We start from the raw sequence: 24,520 nt of genomic DNA on the forward strand, positions 1-24,520 counted from the left end.
ATTGTTTGTGGCCTACTGCGTGCTTTACCAACAGTGAAAGTTCCAAGAACCCATCTTTCTAGCTACGCAGCTCGTCCAATATGCCACCACGAGCACGCGGTGTCCAGCGAGGTAGGCGACAGCAACAGGCTGCGACAACATGTCGGTGCTAACACAGTCTGCAGGTGTAGACACAATTCGTATACTCGTCGCTACAGACAGCCATGTTGGATACAACGAGCGTGATGCCGTACGAAAAGATGATAGTTGGAGGACTTTCCACGAGGTCATGTGCCTGGCCAAAGAACATGATGTGGACATGGTACTGCACGCTGGGGACCTATTTCATGAGAACAAACCGTCGCGGAAATCCATGTTCCAGGTGATGCGTTCGTTGCGCATGAACTGCCTTGGAGAAAAACCATGCGAGCTGGAGATGTTGAGCGATGCGAGCGAGAACTTCGGCGGCATGTTCGACCATGTCAATTATGAAGACGAAGACATCAATATTGCGATACCAGTCTTTGCCATTCATGGCAATCATGATGATCCTTCGGGTGAGGGTTCCTACTCTCCACTTGATCTACTGCAAGCGTCTGGATTTGTGAACTATTTTGGGCGTACACCGGAAGTGGATAACATAGCCGTTAAGCCAGTACTACTCCAAAAAGGCCGTACCAAGCTTGCGTTGTATGGCCTGAGCAATGTGCGAGATGAGCGCTTGTTTCACACTTGGCGAGAGGGCAACGTCAAGTTCTTCCAGCCCGGTACGCAAAAAGACGAATGGTTCAATCTCATGAGCGTTCATCAGAACCACCATGCGCATACGCCAACAAGCTATCTGCCCGAAAACTTCCTTCCCGAATTCATGGATCTTGTGGTATGGGGTCATGAGCATGAGTGCTTGATAGATCCGCGGTACAATCCTGAGATGGGCTTTCATGTCATGCAGCCAGGCTCGTCAGTTGCGACATCTCTGATGCCGGGCGAAGCCGTGCATAAACATGTGTGCATCCTAAGCGTCACCGGCAAGGAGTTTACCACTGAGAACATCCGCCTAAAAACAGTGCGGCCTTTTATCATGAAAGAGATTGTTCTGGCGGAAGAAAGGGAGATCAAGCAGAAGGAATTGTGGCGTGTCAGCGACAACCGTGCAAAGATTACACAATATCTAAATCAAGTCATCGAAGGCCTCATTGAGGAAGCGAAACGAGAATGGCTCGAACTTCAGACAGACCGTGAAGAAGGCGACGATCTCGATGTTCCGCTACCGCTTGTTAGACTACGCGTTGAATACACCGCACCATCGCCTGGGGAATTTCATTGCGAGAATCCACAGCGAATCTCGAATCGCTTCATGAAAAAGGTAGCGAATGTCAATGACGTAGTCCAGTTCCATCGGAAGAAGAAACCAGCAACCAGGGCCTTGAAGAACAACATCGACGAACCAGATGAACAGGTGCTGGCTGAACTATCAATCGACTCGATAAAGGTCGACAAGCTAGTCAAGGAATTCCTCACAGCGCAGACGTTGACAATTCTGCCACAAAACTCATTCGGAGATGCTGTATCACAATTCGTCGACAAGGACGACAAACACGCTATGGAGACTTTTGTCAAGGAAAGCCTCACAACTCAGTTGAAGCATCTGATGGAGACCAACGAAGTCGAAGAAGAAGAAATTTTCAAGGAAATGGCAGAGTACCGTGAACAATTAGAGGATTTGTTTGCCTCAGGACAACTGAAGAGGGTGCGGAAATCCAAGATCAAACCAAAGCCAGATGGTTGGGACAGTGATTTCGAAGGTCCTTGGATAGATCAACCTGGTGCTCTTATACGCTCAGATAACGAGGAAGAGAAGGAGGATGAAGAGGGCCTTGCCCCTATACCTACGAAGAAGGCCGCCCCGCGTGGCCGCGCAAAAGCAACCGGTACGACTCGTCAGACAGCCACAACTACAAAGAAAGCAGCACCTGCTGCTAAAGGTGGTCGGGACAAGAAGAAAGTAGTGGAAGAAGAAGAGGATGAAGAAGAGGACGACAATGATGTTATAATGCTTGATGACGACGATGACGAAGAAGACAGCGCAGAAGACCTATTCGTAGCATCGCAGAAGAAAGCTCCTGCGAAAAAGCCCGCTGCAAAGCCCACCAAAACCTCAGCACGAGCAAAGTCACCAGTTAAGAAGACACCTGCTACACGAGCTAAGGCGCCGGCCACGCAGACCAAGTTGAACTTTTCCCAAACACCAACACAGCGCAGTCAGGTAACACGACCTACGGCGTCGCGCGGAAAGCAGCCTGTGCAAGAAGCCGTAAGCATTCTTGGACTAACTGATATAATATACATGTGCTGATGAGCAATAGAGCGATGATGAAATCGAGTCTGATGACGCTTTTGAGTCGGCACCTCCTGCAAGCGCTCGTGCTACTCGCAGAAGATAGACTACTGCCCTCGGAATTCAGGTAGCATAGCAAAAGCGATGGAGGAATCGAATAAGGACATATCACTTTTCGGGAATGGTTCCATAAAAGTGGTACGTTGTGTAGGGCGCATATCATAGCGAAGGCGTTCAGGTGTTTGAAATGAGCAGACTGCATCTAGCTGGCAGATCCAGTGTGCTTAACCGTGCGAAAGTGCCATGGGGCGCTACTGAATTATAGTGACTACGTATACTCTGTTCTCTCACTGCATGCTGTTTTCGTAGTCACTACTTCCGCTCTCTCTCTTACGTGTATTGTATATCAACCGTTCTTTCCTCATCAACTGCGAAAGGTGACTGCGTTCGGGCCATCTCTACTGCCTCACAAGCCAAGCCCCCCCTCGCGAAACCCTCCTCGACCGATCCACCTCTCGTTTCTTTCCTAATTTGCATACCTCAATGGAATCGTCTATGGGTAATTGCGATAGCATGCAAGCTATAACAACTTCCTCAACCGCCTACTCTCTTCTTCACCACAACACACACAAACGTTCTTTTTGGTTCCATCTTCTTGTTCAGTCCCGTCTTCTTTCGCATTGCTGCGTCCCGGCTTTTTGGTTAGCCGTTGCTTCAATCGTTGTTCGCGTTGCCTCCACATCGATCAGCTTTGAGGTATGTCAACCCACTTCCTACTACACTGGCACACTTGTCTAGGAGCACACTCAAGCATGTAACCTTGAAACAAATTGCTAACAATGGAAGGATATTTGCATCAAACCATCTCAACCTCCTTTTCGTGTCCGGCTCATCGTCTCCATTGGTCAAACGATACCGACGGCACACTCAGGTCAGCGGCACCTCGTCGGCGATACCCATCTAGGGTAACGGATTACTCATAATGTCTCTCGCATACAAAGTGGATGAATTGCTTGCGTTGCGTGATTCGGTTTCGGAATCAGCCGTGTCGATCGAGAAGTTTCCTGATGAGGATGTTATCAGAGGTCGGTGCTGGCCATGCCCTTCTTCACCTTTCACCTTTCACCGTTCACACTGCCTACACAAAAAAATTCTGTCTGCCACAAAAGCTCAATATCCCTTGAAATTCAAGAACACCTGTACCACCACCACCTCGCCGCCGCATACCTCCTTCCGCAGTCGGACGCTGTCCTGATCTCTGTACTTGCTGTACATATAGATAAACACTGACACACTTCTCTTTAGAACACGTTCTGCGTCCATCTGCATCTGCAGCAGCAAATCTCAACAGCAGGTTGTCGAACAGAAGCCTGCGGGTTCCTCCTACGACGACTCCCGCTCCGCTCGGGTCTCAGAAGAAGCCATCGCCTACACCATCGTTGAAGCGAGGAAAAGCTGAGAAACTTCTTAAGGAGCACGGCAGTCCACCTGGTTTGCGAGTGACTGCAGGAGGCAGAATTGTTCCCAGCGACCTTCCACCACTTGGCACAGCTCGATACGGCGACACCGCGTACCGGCCGCAACAACCGTTGCGAGTCGCTCCGGGCAACGTCATGCCGATGCAAGTCCCGTCGAACGGCAATAACACTGCCCGGATTGAGGTTATTGGTGGTCAGCCTGTCATCTTCGTCGGAGATCGCATGTTTGCACTGCCGACAGTTAGCACGACCAGCTCTACACTGCCTCCTAATGGCTCTGCCGCTATGGATCCAACAATCAAGCGAGGCCCTGACCCATCTACATCAGCTGTACATGGTACCATTCCAGGCGCTTCCTTTGGCCTGCCACGTTCTGGTACTCACACTCCGTTTGCTGGCATGGACCTTGCTACGCTGAAGGCACAACAGACCATCAAGAAGCAAGAGCTCCGAACTGTCGAGCAGACTGAAGTGCTACAGTCGAGCCACCAGAGTGACGCATGGCGAGCGAGTATGATCGAGAAGAAGCGCTGCCTTATTGTCGAACTCGATGCCCTCAGGAAGCAGATATCGGCACTGGAGTCGGGTGCCATCGCAGCCCAGCCCGGTTCCTTCTCCAATGCAGTCGGCGCGTCCACAGCACCTGTCCCCTCATTTGGAGTCCAGAACCAACAGCCGTTTGCTCCTGCAATGTATCCCTTCGCCACTGGCAATCAGTATGCACCCATGACGATGTATCAGTCGCAACCGCAGCCCTATGGTGCCTTCCCCAGCTTCCCCTCTGTGGAGCCGGCAGCGTTTGTACCAAGCACGGCCAATCCACATGCGCCGCACTCTCCTCCTGGATCAGCCAACCGCCGTTCTCGTGCCATTGAGATCAAGCCCCCGCCTCCGGAGGAGGGTAAGAAGCCTTCATCTCTTAACCCGAAGAGCCCCACCTATGAGCCAGCTGCAAAATCCGGTGACACGCAAGGAACTGTACCGCCTACGCCTTCGCCAGAGAAGTCATCGCCTTGGCATATCCAAGAGGCTTCAGAGCCCAGCAAGCACGATAGCGGGGCACCGACCCGAAAGCACAGTGTATCCAGCGTTGATACCATGGATTTCTTCCCTATCAATACACACGAGCACTCTTCTACACGGGTAGCGCCACCGAGCAAGGACACCAACCAGTCGACTGAGACTCATACTGCTCCATTGACACCAGAGGAACATTGGCCTGCCAGCCCATGGAACGAAGGGCACCCAGGCCGCGCTGGCAAGCATGAGCCTGCGCCCAAGCTTACCTCATGGCCAGAAGCATTCGGCAAGCAGCCTTCACTGCCCTCCCTGCGACAGAGCACTGTGAACCAGTCGTTGTCGGCCCCCATCGAGCGTATACCAGGCATGGAAGCAAACGTAGCCAGGACTGCTCTGAGCAGTAATGCAGTCTCGCGGGTGAACTCGGCCCAAAACAGCAGCACTGGTCAGAGCTGGAAGCTCTCTGACAAGTCCGTCGTGCACGTTCCAAGCACATATCAAGAAGGCTACCAGGCTGGCTACGATCATGTTGGTATTCCGGACAGTCCGGATGTGCTGCAAGGCTATATTCAAGGTCTCCTGCATTTCCTCACGGACGAAACCAAGAAGCGCCAAGCCGAGTACCAACGCAGTGCCAACTCTAGCACCCCTTCGCTCCGAGGACTGGTTGCTGGGTCCTTACCTCACGACTCTCCTCGTGGCATCGACAGCTTTGGTAGTAGCCAAGAGAATGTTCGGTTGTCAAAGCCCAGCCTGAGTGACGATGCTCGTCGCGATTTCGGACTTGGCTCCCAAGGTGACGTCCAGGGAGGACTTGTCCCGTACAAGATGGGCAATGAAGTGATGAAGGCTTCACAGCAGCGTATCGTCTCAGGTGCGCGTTACCTCGCACCTCCTAGTCTTTTCCCACTGAAGATGGTATCTGGACATGGGCAAGCTATGGCTTCAAACACTCAGAACGATGCGAGCAAGGAGATTCGGAACAGAGGTATTGGACGGTCGAATGGTGGAACGCCACAGCAGTTCTTGGGTATCCAGGTGCAGAATCACAACTTGGGCACACCGTTGACCATGCAACGCTACTACACTACGGCCAAGGAACAGGGCTCTCAAGAGCTTGGTAGGTATGGCGCGCCTTCTGGCAAGGCTTCTACTAACATTGGGTTAACAGGACTGGATGGGGCTATGGATGACCTTGCGGAGATGATCAACGATACGCATATCAACGACTGTGGCACGTCTATGGCGCGGGAGAAGCGACCTGCCGAGACAGCCAACACCACGGAGTACGAGGAGAGCGATGCATCTTGTTTCAAGTCGTCGAGCGGCAAAGGCAAGCAGAAGGCCGCGTCTTCGCCCACCAAGACGACTGACACGGAGCGCGAGACTGTGACATCGTCGCGTACCAACACTCCCGGATCACCCAAGAAGGCCGGAGAGCATTCACCGGCAAAGGCGAAGCTAGAGCAGGTGACGAACAAGTTCCGCCGTGGCAAGAAAGACGACGTTCGCACCATGTCGCCTGAGGAGAGGACGAAGCGTTCGGAGAAGTGGCGCCAGCGCTTCCAGCAGCTCAAGAAGACGGAGATGGAGGAGATTGAGGCGTATCGTAGGAACTCGCGCACTTGAAGGGTCGTCGAATTTGGGCTCTTTGTCGAGTGTGACTGGATAGGCTGGATGCCATGTTGTCTGACTCTGGCAATACTTGGTCAGTGGCGTATGAGTACAGGGTGGATAATGTTTATTCGACAGCCAGGTAGTGCAGTTTGCATTGCGGCTCTACTTGGCAGTTTTTCTTTTTCTCGGGGGTATCCAACAAGGAGGACTGGATGGCAGATGGCAAGGAGGAAGTGGGAAGGAGAGTAATTGCATGTCTTCTTGTGGCTCCGACCTTTAGTAGTTAGGTTGTATAGGAGGGCAGACATTGTATGATTAAGTAGGCAGCATAGTCAGCCACCACAGGCAAGCAGGATACTAATGTAATGTAATGACTTGATTACGGTCAAGGGTGGATGAAGGGGCTGTGTTCAGGTGAAGTCAGGCGCAAGGGAAGGAGATGGGACTAATATGCCATGCACGGCCGATGTAATACTGTACGGTGGAGGGCCGGGGCCGAACGATGGACTAGGCCCAAAGGAGAGGGTCTGGAACGGATTGGCGCTGGACGCGGTAGAGGAAGAGTGGTCGGATGCGTTCATGGATGTGGGAGGCAACGTCAGACGTCTTGTTTAGGGTGATGACAAGGACGGGCAGGCGGCGGCAGTGGTGGCAGTGGGTGGACGTGATGCGATGACGTGCGCGAGGGAATTGCACGGATAGCATTGCTGATAAATGGCGGTGCTGGAGGCATGAACGGACGATTGGGGGGAATGCTTGGAAATACACAGTGGCCGCGCGGTACTTTCTTAGTAGTCGACAGTCCCCACTGGCCTGAGCCCTCGCGCCCTTGATTCGCCGCCCTCGCCTCTGCGTCTATCCGGCACGGCTCTGGCTTCCCAACCCGCCCATACTCTAAGTAGCCCTGCCTGCCCTTCCCTGCCCTGCCCTGTCCTGCTGTACCCTGCCCTCCTCCGCTTCCGCCTCTACCTCCACCTCTCCCTCCTCCTACTCCTCCTCCTCCTCTTCTTCGCCCGCTGCTCCCGCGTGGTAGAGTAGTCAATTGTCTTCGCTGCTGGATTGCCTGGCCAGCCCCTTGCGCCCCACTGCCAGCGGCGTCCTTCTTTGCCAACTCCCGTTCGACGCTCCAGCCACACGCACCACGATCCCGGCACCTTGACCTATCCCGCCGTGCCATGGCCCACTGACCGTTAAACGCGCAACCGAATAGTACTCCCTGAGTCCCCCTCTCCGCCTCACTAGCTGCCATCCGCTAGGCGTACCACTCGCCCGCTGCGCATCTTCCATCCCTCCTCTTCTCCCACGGCTATGACGCAGCTTTTCAACTCGTCTCCATCAAGCCACTCCACCATGACCGAGAAACGCACCTTTTCGGGCAAGGCCCTGTCCACCAACAAGTCGGTCAATGGAAAGGACGGTCAGGTCTCGCAGCGCATCAAGAACTTCTTCCGGATCAACAGCAGCAACGACGCCCAGAAGCTCTCCGACGATGCCACGGGCGGTGCCCCAAATTCCAAGAACGAGAAGTCGGGCTTTCGCCAGTCGCGATTCATCCCGCACATCACTCGCAACCGCTCTCAGACCGTCGCCAGCGAAGGCAATCCGCTCGACGATGGCCTCTCGCCCACTGCCCACGCCAACCCGTATTTCGCCCACCAAGGACCCCCTGCCCTGCGCCATCACAACGACGGCAGCGTGCCCCCATCTCCCACGGATTCACAAAACATACCCAAGACACAAGTGAACGGTGGCAACGGCCCCGAGGATGATCATGCCACGACGGCTGGAAAGGAGGAATTGGCAAGGAAACTACGGAGGGTAGCTTCTGCTCCCAACGCTCAGGGCTTGTTCTCATCTGGCAAGTCTAATGAAAGGCCACAGACCGCTGAACTCGGCAAGCAGCCCGTCCTGCACCACCCGAACTCATCCACCCTAAGCATGGTTGAAACGCATTCGCAAGACTCGACCCACCTCCTACCCAGCGACGCCAGCAAGCCTATACCGTCTCCAGGCCAGATTCGCAATTCTGTAGCTTTCAGGAGGACCTACAGCTCGAATTCTATCAAGGTTAGGAACGTTGAGGTCGGCCCGGGCAGCTTCGACAAGATCAAGCTGATTGGCAAGGGTGATGTTGGAAAGGTCTACTTGGTGCGGGAGAAGAAATCTAGCAGGCTCTACGCTATGAAGGGTACGGCACACATTTTCTGTTTCTGGAATCTATGCTAACAATCTTTAGTGCTGAGCAAGAAGGAGATGATCAAGCGAAACAAGATCAAGCGTGCGCTGGCTGAGCAAGAAATTCTGGCGACCAGCAACCACCCATTTATCGTTACTCTATACCACTCTTTCCAATCCGAAGACCACCTCTACCTCTGCATGGAATACTGCAGTGGCGGTGAGTTCTTCCGCGCTCTGCAGACACGACCAAACAAGTGCGTTGACGAGGACGCTGCGCGATTCTACGCTGCCGAGGTTACGGCCGCATTGGAATACCTGCACCTGATGGGCTTCATCTACCGAGACTTGAAGCCAGAAAGTAGGATCAATTTTGCCTCCCTTCAAGAAAGACGGTGCTAATTTCCCCTAGATATCCTCCTCCATCAGTCCGGCCATATCATGTTGTCAGACTTTGACTTGTCGAAACAATCGGACACTGGCGGTCGCCCAACCATGATTCTTAGTGGCCGAAGCGGTACTTCGTCGAATAATCTGCCAACGATTGACACCAAATCTTGCATCAACAATTTCCGAACCAATTCATTCGTTGGTACTGAGGAATACATTGCACCAGAAGTTATCAAGGGCTGTGGACATACGAGTGCGGTTGACTGGTGGACCCTTGGAATTTTGATTTACGAAATGTTGTACGGAACTACACCCTTCAAGGGCAAGAACCGTAACGCCACTTTTGCCAACATTCTTCGAGACGAGGTGCCCTTCCCAGAGGGTTCTGGCGCACCGCAAGTGTCAAAGTAAGTTTATCTACAGACATTTGTTTGCTTCCTCTACTAACATTGTGTAGTCTTTGCAAAGCCATTATTCGCAAGCTGCTCATCAAGGATGAGACTCGCCGCCTCGGTTCACGCGCCGGTGCCTCGGATATCAAGAGTGCGCCATTCTTCAAGACCACGCAATGGGCGTTACTGCGTCACATGAAGCCTCCTATCATTCCCCACCAGGGCCAAGGCATAGAAACGCCTAATTTCCGAAATGTCAAGGAATCCCAGAGTGTGGACATCGGTGCTGCCAAATCCAAGGGTGTGCCCCTTGACTCTGGCCTTGCTACCCCCATGGGCGAGGTAGCCGATCCATTTGAGGAGTTCAACAGTGTCACCCTTCATCACGATGGAGATGACCATCATGACCACCATCACGACTACAGCGAATCGGGACACTCTGATTACTCGCAAAACAACTCGCATCGATAGGACAAGTGGTGATTTGCACACTCCAGACGGAGTCTTCTTAGGGAGGCCATTTGTATCCGATACTCTTCTCGACTCTGCTCGTTTTGCTTTCGACGTATGATAGAAAAATGAGTGTCTCTCATGTCATTGGCGTTTCAGGGTTCTTACTTCTTTTCTGTCGTTCGAGCATATTTCTTCTCAACTTTTTTCAGCCAGCATTTTTCCGCCTCCAAAATCTTTTCGGCGTTGTTTGTTTTGTGTTTTAGGGGTATGGTTGTCGAGGGACATGAAGTACAACAGTAGGCAGCTTGGACAACGGGCTGCAGGACGATATTGACTGGGTTTGTGATGTTAGGAAGAGAGGAATTAATCACAAGACGTATTTTTTCTGCTTAATATGAACGCAAATTGTGTTGTGACCTTTTAAGACGAATAGTACTATGTTCTACGTATGATGAAAGGTATGTGTGCATGGACCACTTCGGAGTTTGCGGGGAAGACGCGACAATCGATTCGCAGATACCCAACGCGACGAGGATTTAGATTTAACCAGGGTAGTTTGCACCGAAACCCACACACTCTCCTAGGAAGAAACGAAGCTTCAAGGTAAAAAGAAGAAGCCTCCACACATACACGATTATCCCAAAGCATAGCTTCCTCTAAGCAATCCAACCATCGCACCCACGCCGACCCCACCACCAGGGCATACACGCGCAACCCCCCTTGCCCATCACAAACACCAGACCCTTCCACGGACACTCCCGAGAAAAACGAAACAAAAGTTTAAAAAAACCACCAAACACACACCTATTTACCTTAAACAAAAGAAAAACAATGGCATCACTCGACCCCCAAGACGCAAACTACGCCGACGACGAAGAAACACTCACACCACTCGAACAAGAAGTCCTAGATGAATACGTTCGATTACTCGAGAACTTGAATACCGTATGCCTTCCCTTTATCCCCCTGTTCCCCCATCCCACTTCCCTACCCCTCCCTCCAATCCACATAACAGAAAGCTAACGCTGCAAAAAAACGAACAGATGTCCTCCCTCCTCCTCACCCTCTCCAACAACCCCAGCGCCGTAATCCTTGACGGGCTGCGCGGTCTCGAACGTAAGACGTCGCTCGTATTTACGTTGTTGAAGGCGAGTGTGTATAGTATTGTTTTGAATCAGCAGATTGAGACGGATGGAGGGGATGGTGGGGTTGGGGAGGAGGGTGGGGTTGATGAGATGTGAGGAAGGAAAGGAAAAAGTTGGACAGGATGGGATGAGGAGGATGAGGAGGAGGATGGAAGGAGAATATGATACCCCAGGTAGAGATGAATTGGAAGAGGACTGCAAGGATATAGAGATATGGGAGTGAGGGGTTGAAAGAAGGTGGAATGGTATAATATACACGAGTTTTCTTCTACAAAAAAACGCTTATATGCGCATTCAGACCACCCAATGCATATGCGTTATGGTACATGTATCCCCATGACTTCTCCCCTTCTTTACATCAAAATATTCATACATGGTGTCCGGCTAGTGTATGGAACCTCCATAGTACACCTTACGTACATCGACTAGCTTCTTGCCGCGAGCTCTGGCAATCTCGTCGGGCAGCTTCTGGCTGGTGAGAGCTTCCCAGGTAGCCTTGATGACGTTCATTTTGTTTCTTGAGCGGGGGGTTTTGGCAGAGAGGTCTTGGAGTCCGGCCGCGCGGGCGAGCTCGAAGATGAGATGTTGAACGCGGAGACCGAAGCCTAATTATTGCGTCATTAGCAAACTGCTCGGAAATATAGAAACGATAGCAAAAGACGATGACTTACCGGGTGGTCTTGAAAAAAGCTGCACCTTTGTCGCGCCAACCTTCTTCTCCAAATCTCCAAATGTTGTCCTGTTCTCGTACCGTGGGACAGGCCTCATGTTCCTGATCGCACTCATGATACTTTGTTTCCTGCCTTCTTCAGGTTCGACGGACTTGCCTTCTCCCACACCTAGTAGGCCGTCTTGGTTCCCCGCAATGGTAAGGTAGTATAAACTCCTAATCTTGCCCATGCGCGTTTGGTTCGTAACACCGTGAACAACAAGTGTCTTGACTCTGATGCTGCGCAATTTTTGCTTGTCCCAACCCAAGTATTGCAAAAGACGCTTCTGCCGTGGATCCTCCTCTTCTTCGGTGGAGAGTCGACGGGTTTGACGTGCCATGCGGTTTTCTACCCTCGGTAGATCGGGTGCGATTACAGAGTGACGTTCGTCACCGAGCGCCTGAAGTGCGGCGGGGTTTTTCGATGTATATGTTGCGCGCGGGTCGAGGGCAGCCTGCGTAATGGCCGCATCCATGGCATTTTGCAGGCCCGGGTCGTCCTCTGGTATACCGTCTGGGTACATCTTTGCAAGGTTCTCCGATGCGATACGGGAAATATTCTCATCTCGTTCCACTTCGTTGGCGATTCGGAATGTCTTTGGCCCCTCGATGTCGTCTCCGGTCAGCTTCTCAGGCCGGTCGGTGACTGGATCAACTTCCGCAAGATCGTCTTCGTAGTTGAGCCGCCAAAAATCGGTTCTTCGCTGACCCTGCGTAAGGACATCTCGGGCATCGATCGTAGTTTCTGCGGCTTTGATGGCGGCGATTTGCGAGGGTGTATATTTTTTCTCGAGAAGCGTTATTTCCGAGGTGTCGTATTTCGGATACTCGGCCTCGGCGGCCTGGTTGAGGAGCTTGAGTTCGTCTGCCTTTATTGACGGGTAATGCGGTCGTTTCTTGCGGGCTTGCCGAGATGCGGAGGAATGGAAAGTGCGTTGCGGAGGTGGTTTAGGGAGGGTCGTTGAGGCGGCCTTAGTAAAAAGACATCTTGCGGGGCGGCAGATGCTCATTGTTGCCCTTGAGCCTCGTCGCGAGGGCCAATTGAGCGTGGAGAGGCTGTAATAGCGGGTAGTCTGCGCGCTTGGTGGTGCTTGAAAGTGAAGTTCGGAAAGTTCACAGTGACTAAGCGGCATGGGCAGTAAATGCTGTAGCCAATCACACCTCTTCCCAACTCAGTGACTAACATAACTTTTCTCGACTGTGAGACTTGGTGCATGTACTCCCGAATTTTCAGTCGACCACTTCGGACTCTGCTGAGCAGTAGCCGGTATTCCCAGATTGCCAAGCGCAGTATGGCCTCTTCCGCAGATAATGTTGCTCCCATAGAGAGTAATGGCGCGAAAAGACACGCCGAGACGCCTCTGCGTAGCGAGGAAGGTTCACGAGGAAATTACAGGTTCAAGAACAAACGAATGAAAAATGGTCATGCCGAGCAAAGCAAGATACTAAAAACAAACGGTACCAACGAGGAGGTCTTGTTGGAGGATGTCACTGCCCTCATAAAAAAATTCAAGCTAGAAAGAGAAGGGAAAGAGACATCAACGCAGCTACCCGAAAAATTCAAAGAAATTACTGTCGAGATCAGGGAAATATCATCTACCGGAGATGGTCTTGGATTTCAGCAAGGTTCAGATTCAGATCAAGTCTTTGTTGTACCTTTCAGTGCGCCTGGAGATGTTGTCACCGCACGTCCGCACAGGCATTTCGAGAAGGAAAAATACTCCATGGCCGATTTTGTCAATGTTGTTACGCCCTCAAATCACCGCGACTCGTCTCTAGTAAAGTGCCCCTACTTTTCCAGTTGCTCGGGTTGTCAATTTCAGATGCTGCCCTACGATTTCCAATTGGAACACAAAAAGTCCATCGTTCAGAAAGCCTACAAAAACTTTTCCAACCTACCGCCCGAGCTTGTTCCGACTATCGGCGATACTATTGGATCGCCTTTGCAATACGGATACAGGACGAAGCTCACTCCGCACTTTGACGGTCCACCGGATGCTCGTCGAAGCGACGGCCGAAATGGCATCAGACGTACATTCAAAGAAGTACCGCCAATTGGCTTCATGAAAAAGGGGACCAGAACCACCATCGACATAGAAGATTGCCCGATCGGAACCGACGCCGTGCGCGCAGGCAACAAGCGCGAGCGCAAACGCGTCGCCGATACCATTGACAAGTACAACAAAGGCGCCACTATCCTCCTCCGTGAAAGCACCACCCGGATACCCAAATCCGAATACGATGCCACTAAGGAAGAAGACCCAGATGCGGTCATCGAAGACCGAGGCGACTACATCCACCGCAAGATATGCATAACAGACTCCAATGCAAAATCCACCGAATACGTCGACGACTTCCAATTCGTCAACCCAGCGGGCTCTTTCTTCCAAAACAATAACAGCATCCTCCCCGTCTTCACCCAGTACATTCGCGAGCACATCTTACCTTCTTCCCCAAATCACAAAATCAGCCACCTCATCGACGCATACTCTGGCTCGGGTCTCTTTACAATTACGTTATCGAGCCAGTTCAAAACATCACTGGGCATCGATATTTCCTCGTCGAGCATTGAGTCCGCAACAACCAATGCACGTCTGAATGATCTACCTGAAAGCTCCGCACGTTTCATCGCTGCAGATGCTGCACGCCTCTTCGCTTCGATCGAGACTCCTGCTGATGAAACGGTCGTTATGATTGATCCCCCACGAAAAGGCTGCGATGAATCTTTTCTGCGACAGTTGGTGCAATATGGCCCCGCGAGAATCGTTTACGTGAGTTGTAATGTGCATACGCAAGCCAGGGATGTTGGTGTTTTGGTTGGCGGCATGAAGGGCGTAGATGGTGGGTTTGGAAAGGGAGAGGGATGCTATGAGATTGACAGCCTGAGGGGCTTCGACTTCTTCCCTCAGACAGGGCATGTAGAGGGTGTTGCTGTGCTGACTAGGAAGACGATGGGATCAGTTGGAGAAACTAATGGGGCACAGGGTAGTGAGGTGACGATGGAGTAGTTAATCTGCATATCTCTGGCGTTTTGGGGGACATACGGACAGACACAGTATTTCTCTAGCCGGCGCATACATCAGCATACAAACGTAAAAAGTCATCACTGCCTTTGCTTGGTTAAACCTTCTGTCAAACTACACTCGCGTTTTGGCATATACATCACGTTTGCACAGTCACATGGATTTTATGTTGTGATGTCAATCCTGGGATTCTCGACAGCTTTACACTTCTTTTATGCTCGCTCAGTAAATTCTTCTCACATATACGCTTGCCTAGTATTCTCGTGTTTGGCCAGTTACGAGCTTCCTGGTCCACCGAGCAGGGCGAACCGTCTGACAATACTGGGGCCGATTTCATCGTACTCCGCCTTGGTATGGCAATAGCTCTTGAACTCGGGCGTCTGTCCGAGCAAACTACCTCCGAACCAAGGACCGTGTCTTTGTCTCTTGTGAGTAATGACCTGTACATCCAAACCACCACTCTTTGCACCTCCACTCCGTGCTTCAGAGGCCTTGATCCTGGCATCAACCATGTGTCTAATGTCACGCTGCAAGCGGCGACCAAAGTCTTTGTAGAGTGTTGAACCACCAGACAGAACAATGTTCTTGTACAGTCCCCTACGTACATCGATGGGTGAGGACTGAATGACGGTATCGACAATGGTGGGTAGCGGGGTCAAGAAATCGGAGGAGTAGATCTCGGGGTTGAAGAAGATTTCAGGTGCAAGGAAGCGCTCGTAACCGACGTCTACGGAGGCGGTCCTGCCATTGGGGTAGTTGACCGTGTACTTCTTGAAGCGGTCGTCTGATTCGCGGTCGAAGCGTGCAAACTCCTTCACGATATCTGGGCAGACGTAACAGAATTCCTCTTTGATGCGTTCAGCGGTCTGAAGGGACGAGTCAGGCTCGCCACGTTCTCGGAGGAGCGATTGGACAAAGTTGGTAATGTCTCGACCGGCAATGGGGACACTCTTGATTGAGGAGCCAATGACGTAACCTTCAGCAACTGGGATAACGTGTGTAACACCAGCACCGGAGTCGATGACGGTACCCGTGAGGGATCTGTCCTGCACCTTGGAGCTTGTCCATGACGCGGCCAATGCAAGCACAGCTTGCACGGCAATGTAGAGACCGGCGACGTTGAAGGACTCGAACATGATCTCGGCGGTGGCTTCGCGGTTCTCTGGGGGGTTCAATGGCTAGGCAGCAGTCAGCATATGCGTTTCCTGAGTTTTCAAAGGACGGCATACTGGTTCAGTGAGCAGGAAGTGGTGGTCTTCCGGCTCTACTCGCAGGTACTTGAATATCGAATTGGACCAGAAACGCTCCATGAGATCCTGCCGAGCATCAGTTTTTGGCCTCATTCTTCATAATGACTCGCCATACCCAGTTGTCTATCTGGCCGTGTCTAATTGGGTAGTTGATGCCATAGCCCGCGCCTCCTGCTGCGGCCAGAGCTTCATCACCAATGAAGAAGTCCAGGTCTTCGGTGCCTCGTTTTCCAGAAAGATGTCCACCAGGACCAGCACCACCGGTCAGAAATGAGGGTTTGTTCGCGACAGCTGGGCGTCCAGAGCCAGATCCGCCGGTACCGCCAGTTGGGCCCTTGGTAGCTATCGCGGTGGGAAAGACGAAGGATGGGGAGTCGTTGCCGGCGAAACCTAGGATTGGGCGTTACTAAGAGCTAAAGAGGCTGGAATTAATGTCTAGCATACCGAGCTTCGAGTATCCCGTACCGCTGTGTGCCAACGTCAGTACTCAATTGGGAGTGGGGATGCCAACAGGCAGCTGGGAGCTTACTTGTCCATGACAACGGCGGGGGTTTGGGACGCCATATTTACTGCTGCTGCTTGCTACAAAAACAAATATGCAAAAGCAGCTGAAGGAATCCCGGGTGGAGGAGAAAAGCGAGAAGCAGGTGTGGAGGTGGCTTCGTCAGAGAGGTGATGGCGGAGGTCGGCGTCGGGTGCATGTGGGCTGTCGTCGAATCAGGCACCGCCCCGCTCCGCTCTTGGCAGCGGGAATTGGAACACAATGGCGGGGGCCGCTATTACTTGTGGGTGAGCCACGTCCCAGCTCTCTGTTTGTAAACACTGTCGCTCCTTCTTCTTCCTAGACTGCCGTGCCTGTTTTTTTTCGCGTCACACATGATGATTCATATGCTACGCACGTAGCTTCAACAGACGCAGAGGAAGGTGTCTTTCGCTAACAAAGCTCTGACATTACCTACTACTAACCTCTCCTCCTTCACTAACCATAGCCCTATAGCGCTCGCCGAGCATCTCTCTCCGACTCTCATTTCTTCACTCGTCCGTGCCGCGCAGTCCCTCCACCGTCGCCTCGATTTCTTAATTTATTTTCCCTTCTTGTTCCTCTCCTTTCTCTCTCAGTCAACCTGTGCTATTTCCATACCCTATCTATTTCACCATTGATTCTGAGGCCGCCACCATCTTGCATGGTCGCCTGAAAACCGCTACTCCTTACGATTTACGACAATTGAAGGCTTCTATACCCACTTGCACTGGGCACGTGCTCAACGCAAACACAGCTTGTACACTCACATACTCGGCTTCGTCCAAACAGCACTAGGTGACAGTTGTGCCATACGCTGGATACTTTCGCCCCTCACTTTCGACATATACGCCGGTGCTTTTCGACGCACAAAGGCATGTCGGTCCCTAGTCATCAATTTGCGCCTGTAGATGGGGTGCCCCATGTCGATACACAAACACGCAAAGCGGCGCGTAGTCCGCCCCACGACGACATATGCTGCATCTATGTCCATGCCGGGGCTGGGTACCACAGCCACCAAAACGAGAGGATACATCTAGAGGCATGCAACGAGTAGGTATTTCTGGCAATGTGAAGTCTTACTAAACTTTTGCTCATCTTCTCTAGTGCCGCACAAATCGCTATGCTCATTCTCAAGAACGGAGGCTCTGCGTTAGACGCTGTTGAGATTGCCATCAAGACGCTCGAAGACAGAGAGATTACCAACGCTGGGTACGGAAGTAACCTTGCCATGGACGGCGTTGTAGAATGCGATGCCTCCATTGTGGATCATTATGGGCGTAGCGGGGCCGTTGGAGCTGTGGCTCGTAAGTTATTAGAGATGAAGGCATGTTCCATATTGACGATTCTTGACAGAAATCAAGAACCCCATATCTCTAGCACGTATGGTTCACAACCATACCATGGATCCGCTTACACTGCGCCGAGTCCCTCCAAACCTCCTGGTCTCCCAAGGTGCTACTGATTTCGCCATCGAAATGGGTATGCCAATTCTGCCGCATGATGCACTGATCTCACCAGCTGCCAAAGACCGCTGGATGCGATGGCTCTCGGATTTGAGATCTGCAGAACGTAAATCAAAGAAGAGCGGCACACATCCGTCATGCTGGAAGATCAGGGAGAAACTCGAATCAGAAGATGAGGCTGAACGGCAACAGATGCGCGAACAGCACACCCAAAACTTGCTAGCAGCCTGCACATTCCTCTCGCAATCACACTCACCCCTATCTTCAGATCATACAATGTATGACCAAGTCGAAAGTAACCAGTCTGATTCTTTGCCTCTATCAAAGCGGTCTTCGGGTTCTTGGAACAGTGACGATCAAATCAATACCCCGGAGTTGTCTGAACAAACATCGTTGATTGGCAATCCCTCTCGCAATGCTTTCATCAATAGCACGCAGACAGTGCCTACCCTGAGCCAATGCAGAAATACTCACGCGGGCCCCGACTTGGGCCACAATAGTGTCATGAATACCAGTCCACAGGAAGAAATGCATGGGGCCTTTTCACGCAAAGCTTGGGCTGATGGCTCGAGCGATGATTCCGATTCTGGATCTAGCGCTCAGACAGCGAGGGTCTACGCTTCATCAACACCTCATGAACAAGCAGCGGAGCCTGACCTGCTCGAGAGTATAGGCAGTAAGACTGCAGAGACCAAACCAACTCGGCCAGTTCCACCCGGACCAGGTCCACAGCAACCCGAGGAAGACCACATCACCGACACTGTTGGAGCTATTGCAATAGACAGTTGGGGCAATATAGCCTGTGGTGCTTCTTCTGGAGGTATTGGTATGAAATACCGCGGGCGTGTCGGCCCTGCAGCCCTTGTAGGGATAGGCACTGCAGTCATTCCTGCCGATCCAAACGACCCCGACCAGATATGCGTAGCGACTGTTACTAGCGGGACTGGTGAGCACATGGCGACAACTATGGCTGCTACTGTTTGTGCCGAGCGACTCTACCAAAGTGTGAAGAAGGGTCGTGGCGGAGAGTACATTGAGGTCACCGAAGATGAAGCTTTGAAAGCCATGATCGAGAATGAATTCATGGGTACGTGACTTTCCAGGGTGCTACTCTGATTATGCTAATAATATTCCAGGCCATCCAAGTGTCAAGCACAGCAATTCTGCCGGAGCTATTGGCATTTTAGGTATCAAGAAAATGCGCACTGGCGTGTTGCTGTATTATGGACACAACACCGACTCATTCGTCATGGCTTCCATGTCCGCTTCGGATGAACACCCGGCCTGCTCAATGTCACGCAGCAACGGTAACGGCCAAGTTGCTCAGGGCGGCCGCATGATATCCATGAGGCGTAGCAAGAAGGCAAAATCTGCATCTCGTCGACAAGTGTAGTAGCTTTGTGAGAGAGCCTGGAACCTATCCCATCTTTCTGCTACTTTGTCTCCTCTTTCCCAAACCCTATAGCCGATCCTACCGATAGAATGTCATTCTTCTGTACGAATATGAAAGGTTGAGATATTCTATGTTGGTTTAGAAACGCATGCATGGGAACAGTCTTCCTTTTGCTGTTTTTCTCCAGAAGACGAAGACGACCAAAATGTACATTAGATCCATGGTATTCAGCGGTCCTGTTGAAATCTCCTCAACTCTTCAAAAAGATGCACATAATCGAAATACCATTACAGCCAAAGCTCATCCTTACCTCCCATCATACCCCTTAACCTTTCCATCCCCCCCACTCCCCTCGACCTCCCCCCTCGCCACCCCAAGACTCCTCTGAAAAGTCCCCGTAATCCCAATCTGATCCGTCAAAACACTCATCATATCGAACCCCCTCTGCGCATACATTCTCGCATCCTCACCCGAATTACAATAAATAGCCACTTTTTTCCCTTCGGCATGCGCAGCATCTTTGATCTTCTCAATCGCCGCGTTGAGCTCTGGTGCGATTTCTCCCGTGAGAATAGGGTGTCCGATGTTATTTCCTAGATCGAAGGGGCCGATGAGAAGGACGTCGACGCCCGGTATAGCTGCGATTTCGCGGACGTGTTCGAGGGCGGGTGCGGTTTCGATTTGGACAATAGTTACTAGCGTTCTTTTTTTTCCCTCTAAAATCAGTAATTTGAATCGTAAGGGGAAATGTTGATGTCTCGCGGTGTTTTATGGGGTTGGATGGGCAAAGGAAAGGGGCAGGGGAGACTGAACGAATTCGCATGTTGCAGATAATACGACATTGCTTCGTTTCCGAAACACTGTGTTGGCAGCGGTGATCCAAATCCGCGTGTACCTTGTGGAGGAAACTTTGCAGATGAAACGAGGCGTTTTGCATCGTCGACGGTGTAGATGAGGGGGACGATTATGCCGTGTGCGCCGGAATCGAGGGCGCCTGTTTTCTCCCTCTTACTATCAGCTATTCGTGCATACCAGGTTTGATTTGCCCGTCTCAAGGTTTCCTTTTACTTTTATCTTCTTTGTGGGATTGGAGAAATCACACATGTTTGGGGGTTTCATATGTTTTGGGAATAGGGAAATGGATAGGAACTTACGCTTCACCATCCACGCCTCATTCGAAGCAATTCTTACAAGCGGACTTACGCCTGCAAGCGCAATAGCAGTGACAGCCTCGTGCATTTCGCTATCGGATATGTTGCCGTGTTCCGTGTCGACGCAGATCCAATCGACGCCTGAGCGGGCGATTGAGCGGGCGAGGTTGGTACCTGGGAGCATCTGACATTCATCTTCTTAGTATCTATTCGCTATGGTGGTTGTTGAGTTAAAGTAAACTACTAGGGAAGAGATTAAACAAACCTGCCATCCTCCGAACGTCGGACTGGGCTTTTGGAGGGCCTTGTATATTCTGCTTGCTTCTTGGAGGGTGTTCATTTTTCTTGTTGAAAAGAAGAAACTGCGTTTGTGTAAGGGGGAGGGATTGAGGTTGTTGATGATTGGGACTTGTTTTTTTAGGAGGAGGAGGCGTGGTAGAGGTGTGAGGCGGAGAGAGGGTAGCTTCGTCATAGCTTGTTTGTAGGTGTGTATGCGTAGGGAGGGGTAGCATGGGGGGTGGAGCAAGCTTCCCCACATATTTTACCCCCACACACCGCGGTAGAAGGATGCGGCTCCGTGGGGAGACCAGATGAGGTAAGCCGGAAGGTGGTTGAGGGCTGGGGGCGAAGAAGCTTGATTTAGGGTGATGTATAATTGGTTGGGCTTGGTTTTGATCGTGTTTGCTGTTTGTTGAAAGCACATCAATCTTTGTCTAGTCATGTGTGTTTGCTTCGAGCCGTTCAAAATCTCCATCACCACGGTCGTGTCGGAGAGAAATACGTGAATACACAAAGCGAAGTCGAAGAGCGAAACGTCGGCAAGAGCTGGTTCACCAAATCGATCTCCGGTGGTAACGTTACACTGCATATGTAGAAGAAGCGTGCCGCTGCAGTGCGTAATGTTCACGCAATAGTCAGGGTATTTGCATACACATGAGAAAAGTTGGAGCGCTAGTTAATGCAGAACTTCAAGTCTAGGCTATAGCTTGTCAGAAGCATTCATGTATGGTGTGCAAATGCTGGGGACAAGTGATCGCGTTACGACTGTATGGTGCATCACAAAGGTCGTTTATGAGAAGCAACTCTAGTGACCTGTTCTATTGCTATTTATCCAGATATGGTAAAGCAACTAAGCTCAATCACCAAAGAGTGTTGAAAGGTATCCCGATCTAAAAGTCGTTTCTCTTTGCCAGGAGGTGACACATGGCAGTGCCGCACAGCACACCAACAGTACATAACTGGCAACTCAAACCGCTCTGAACACTAGTAATCGGCGATAGCACACAGCCTTGATAGCGTCTCTATGCTGCCGCCCTGAGAATGAACTGGCAGTTGGGAGCTGTCGCCATCTGATACGTGATGAGTTCCGTTCCTTCCTCTTTGGCTCCGCCACGGACGTTGAGCTGCTTCTTGCCATCCACGTGGTTGATGCTGTATCAAGATTAGCGCAGCCCCGAATCCGAGAGAGAGAAAAAAAGAACAAGACACGTACTAGTAGGCGCCATTTCCGGCATGTGCAAGCTTCCAGCGGATTGAGGAGTCCTTAGGGGGAAGGAGCTGAGTGGTGACTACCTTGCTCGTGTCTATGGATTTCGTGTTAGTGCTTCAACTTTCTAGTTGCTGACAGCAGGATTGTAATTTGTAGTACCGTGAGCAGTCATGTAGAGACCAGAGTTGACGGGAATGATAAAGTACTCGCGGTCGCCCTTTTCGGGGTTACCGCCGACGCCTCCAGCGCAGACAATCTGGAATTGGTGGTTTGATGCATTTGGGACTTTCTTGCTGTAAACCTGTTAGTCGGATAGTTTTCGAAACACAGGATAAACAGGATGGGTATGGTAAAGGGATGATGTACTAGAGCTTGACTTGGGTGCCTTCCTTCTTTTCGCCTTTCCAGATGTCGAGCTCCATCTCAGGGGCGTGGAAAGGAGAGATGGTGTAGATTCCGGGGCCGGTGTAGTCAGACATGATGAAGGAGGTTGGTGTTGGAAAATCGGGAATGGGGTTGAGTGGAAGTGTTGTGGTTTGTGTAGATGAAGAAGAAGCTTGAGTTTGATGATTGATTCCAAGGAGTCAGGGAGAAGGGGTTTATATAGACGATTTAGACATAGAAAAACCACTGCTTCGGTATGAAGATTCTCATGGCCAACTGAATATAGACACATGACTTCAACATCCGGTGTATACATATGCAAGGTAGTTATGCACATATATGTAACATGCATCTGCTTTTTCTGACACTCGATGATCGTTACTTATGTGAGGGGAGTGCGTATGCTGCTGCATACTATTCACTACCCATATCTACTTTCAAGGCAGTTCTTTTTGTGTAAACTTGAGTTTGGTCTCGTTAGAAGAGATTGACGTGGACTCTCCAAAGTATATGGGTATATCACGACAAGTAGTTGATTAAATTCATTTGAGAGTAGATGCTCGTAGAGCGGGTGTGGGGATTGGTGCAGCATGATTATGCGGGGTCGGCCCGAGCCTTTGATGCTTGCTTTTCCTGTGTAACATTAGTTGCATGCATCGAGGCAATTACTTGGCCTTGCATAATATCATATGTTTCGACCTTAATTAGTGACTTCCAAGGTAATGAAGACACGACCGTGAATATATAATCTACAATCAAAAGGATATTATATTGCTACAAGTGCCAGAAAGACACTAAGTACGTCTCCGATAGTATCAAATGCTCATAACGTTTCCATTGATACAGAAGACAGTCGCCTCATTAATGCAGCTGAATGCAGCTAGTGTAAGACTCTGACTAGTACACCGTTCACATAGCTGGTGGCTACAAGCCCATTTACCGTTCTTATTCAAAAGGATCAGTGGGGAAGGAAAATATTTGTAAAGAGGAGACACTCGAGTAACATAATTTGATGACACAGGACCTAGCATTGAAACATCCACATAAATATCGAATTACTTTTCCTTCTTGGTCGTCTCCAAGAGGAGTATTTCGTCCTGACAGACATGAGATGTATGCACGCTAGTGGATTTAACACCGGATAGTTGGGGGAGAGAGGCGGGTACCGGCCTTGCCATATCTTATATTCTTTTTGCTATGTACATCAATTCGCATCTTTGAATTACTGGTGGTGGAGTCTTGGGATGTATATCGTTTGATCAAACAACTAAAACTGTTCATGTTTCCCTTGCTCTTCGATATTGTCGGTGCTGTCACCATGCTGGCCTGACGCACTCATTAACCAACGCCAGAGGAAGACAGTGCATGGCAAACATGCGAGTATGTTTTCTTTGTTCGTATTCAACTCCGTTCAGCCGACTATGCCAATGAAATGCCAGATTATGTATGATGAGAAGTGGCGAGGCTGTCTGAGGGTTGTATGTTCTCCACTATACGCCTCACCGCTACACTCCAAGCGAGTCTCGTGATCTGTGCAATGGCTGCATCAAAAAGCTCATGTAATATTGGATGTGAGAAATGGACTTTTAATGATATCAGAAGAGACTGAAAAGGGCGCAAAGCGCGTCCAGAAACGATTAGGTTGTGGTAGTGCAGTCTCAAGCTCGCTCAGCCTGATCCATCAGTTTCATCACATCTCCTTCCTTGAAGCGATGCATGAGTTTAAGCGATGACGCTGAAGTTTCTTGGGATCCAGCCTTGTCAATGTGGATCTAGTCGAACATTCAGGTACTCTTCAGGAAAGCATATATAGACAGAGATAGTCCAGGTTGGCTTACCACCGGAGTATCAAACTCGTACAAGCCTTTCCACTTGTCCTGGCCCTGTTCCATGACATTGATCTCGTGGTACTCGAGCGGCCGCTTTGCCTTTACATTATGAACAACCGCTTTTGCATCGTCACAAAGGCTGCATGGGGTTCGGGTGAAGAAGGTGATGCGGCAGGCGAGTAAGCGAGAGGTAGCGCGCAACATGGTGGGCGGCTGCGGCGCGAAGCAAAGCGACCGAGAAGCATCCAGCAACAGTCGTCGGACCCCAGATGGAAGAAATGCAAAGTTTGGTTGCGCCTTGGCCGAGCACCAAACGGGG

General features: G+C 51.0%; 12 protein-coding genes across 12 annotated transcripts; 6 read left to right on the forward strand and 6 right to left on the reverse strand.

Annotated features, from left to right (window-relative positions):
* Positions 1 to 80: 80 nt before the first annotated feature.
* On the forward strand, positions 81 to 2,423 carry COCCADRAFT_96096 (uncharacterized protein; the record flags this gene model as incomplete). Its single annotated transcript, XM_007714096.1, has 3 exons — positions 81 to 111; positions 165 to 2,293; positions 2,346 to 2,423. The coding sequence occupies 3 exons, from the start codon at positions 81 to 83 to the stop codon at positions 2,421 to 2,423; spliced, it is 2,238 nt and encodes a 745-aa protein (XP_007712286.1).
* An 876-nt stretch (positions 2,424 to 3,299) lies between these two features.
* Positions 3,300 to 6,444, forward strand: COCCADRAFT_26266 (uncharacterized protein; the record flags this gene model as incomplete). Its single annotated transcript, XM_007714084.1, has 3 exons — positions 3,300 to 3,402; positions 3,623 to 5,935; positions 5,987 to 6,444. 3 exons carry the CDS (start codon positions 3,300 to 3,302, stop codon positions 6,442 to 6,444), a joined length of 2,874 nt encoding a protein of 957 aa, XP_007712274.1.
* Positions 6,445 to 7,740: 1,296 nt separating this feature from the next.
* Positions 7,741 to 9,860, forward strand: COCCADRAFT_96172 (uncharacterized protein; the record flags this gene model as incomplete). The annotated part of the gene is made up of 4 exons (XM_007714097.1): positions 7,741 to 8,620; positions 8,669 to 8,968; positions 9,020 to 9,404; positions 9,455 to 9,860. 4 exons carry the CDS (start codon positions 7,741 to 7,743, stop codon positions 9,858 to 9,860), a joined length of 1,971 nt encoding a protein of 656 aa, XP_007712287.1.
* An 813-nt stretch (positions 9,861 to 10,673) lies between these two features.
* On the forward strand, positions 10,674 to 11,083 carry COCCADRAFT_96126 (uncharacterized protein; the record flags this gene model as incomplete). Its single annotated transcript, XM_007714098.1, has 2 exons — positions 10,674 to 10,787; positions 10,886 to 11,083. The coding sequence occupies 2 exons, from the start codon at positions 10,674 to 10,676 to the stop codon at positions 11,081 to 11,083; spliced, it is 312 nt and encodes a 103-aa protein (XP_007712288.1).
* A 288-nt stretch (positions 11,084 to 11,371) lies between these two features.
* COCCADRAFT_5044 (uncharacterized protein) lies at positions 11,372 to 12,706 on the reverse strand (the record flags this gene model as incomplete). Its single annotated transcript, XM_007714079.1, has 2 exons — positions 11,372 to 11,592; positions 11,659 to 12,706. The coding sequence occupies 2 exons, from the start codon at positions 12,704 to 12,706 to the stop codon at positions 11,372 to 11,374; spliced, it is 1,269 nt and encodes a 422-aa protein (XP_007712269.1).
* Positions 12,707 to 12,988: 282 nt separating this feature from the next.
* On the forward strand, positions 12,989 to 14,704 carry COCCADRAFT_26270 (uncharacterized protein; the record flags this gene model as incomplete). The annotated part of the gene is made up of 1 exon (XM_007714085.1): positions 12,989 to 14,704. One exon carries the CDS (start codon positions 12,989 to 12,991, stop codon positions 14,702 to 14,704), a length of 1,716 nt encoding a protein of 571 aa, XP_007712275.1.
* Positions 14,705 to 14,994: 290 nt separating this feature from the next.
* On the reverse strand, positions 14,995 to 16,533 carry COCCADRAFT_96160 (uncharacterized protein; the record flags this gene model as incomplete). Its single annotated transcript, XM_007714099.1, has 5 exons — positions 14,995 to 15,897; positions 15,949 to 16,035; positions 16,085 to 16,359; positions 16,414 to 16,436; positions 16,499 to 16,533. 5 exons carry the CDS (start codon positions 16,531 to 16,533, stop codon positions 14,995 to 14,997), a joined length of 1,323 nt encoding a protein of 440 aa, XP_007712289.1.
* An 833-nt stretch (positions 16,534 to 17,366) lies between these two features.
* Positions 17,367 to 19,348, forward strand: COCCADRAFT_36772 (uncharacterized protein; the record flags this gene model as incomplete). The annotated part of the gene is made up of 4 exons (XM_007714100.1): positions 17,367 to 17,542; positions 17,597 to 17,796; positions 17,846 to 19,042; positions 19,092 to 19,348. The coding sequence occupies 4 exons, from the start codon at positions 17,367 to 17,369 to the stop codon at positions 19,346 to 19,348; spliced, it is 1,830 nt and encodes a 609-aa protein (XP_007712290.1).
* Positions 19,349 to 19,654: 306 nt separating this feature from the next.
* On the reverse strand, positions 19,655 to 20,839 carry COCCADRAFT_96192 (uncharacterized protein; the record flags this gene model as incomplete). Its single annotated transcript, XM_007714101.1, has 4 exons — positions 19,655 to 20,051; positions 20,162 to 20,342; positions 20,503 to 20,683; positions 20,765 to 20,839. The coding sequence occupies 4 exons, from the start codon at positions 20,837 to 20,839 to the stop codon at positions 19,655 to 19,657; spliced, it is 834 nt and encodes a 277-aa protein (XP_007712291.1).
* A 961-nt stretch (positions 20,840 to 21,800) lies between these two features.
* Positions 21,801 to 22,467, reverse strand: COCCADRAFT_96088 (uncharacterized protein; the record flags this gene model as incomplete). The annotated part of the gene is made up of 4 exons (XM_007714102.1): positions 21,801 to 21,930; positions 21,992 to 22,067; positions 22,148 to 22,281; positions 22,355 to 22,467. 4 exons carry the CDS (start codon positions 22,465 to 22,467, stop codon positions 21,801 to 21,803), a joined length of 453 nt encoding a protein of 150 aa, XP_007712292.1.
* Positions 22,468 to 23,187: 720 nt separating this feature from the next.
* Positions 23,188 to 23,427, reverse strand: COCCADRAFT_96203 (uncharacterized protein; the record flags this gene model as incomplete). The annotated part of the gene is made up of 1 exon (XM_007714103.1): positions 23,188 to 23,427. A coding segment is annotated over one exon (240 nt), but the record flags the coding sequence as incomplete, so codon positions are not given.
* A 603-nt stretch (positions 23,428 to 24,030) lies between these two features.
* On the reverse strand, positions 24,031 to 24,405 carry COCCADRAFT_5050 (uncharacterized protein; the record flags this gene model as incomplete). Its single annotated transcript, XM_007714080.1, has 2 exons — positions 24,031 to 24,144; positions 24,211 to 24,405. 2 exons carry the CDS (start codon positions 24,403 to 24,405, stop codon positions 24,031 to 24,033), a joined length of 309 nt encoding a protein of 102 aa, XP_007712270.1.
* Positions 24,406 to 24,520: the final 115 nt, after the last annotated feature.

Source organism: Bipolaris zeicola (assembly GCF_000523435.1).
Source record: "Bipolaris zeicola 26-R-13 unplaced genomic scaffold scaffold_74, whole genome shotgun sequence".
Lineage (NCBI taxonomy): Eukaryota > Fungi > Ascomycota > Dothideomycetes > Pleosporales > Pleosporaceae > Bipolaris > Bipolaris zeicola.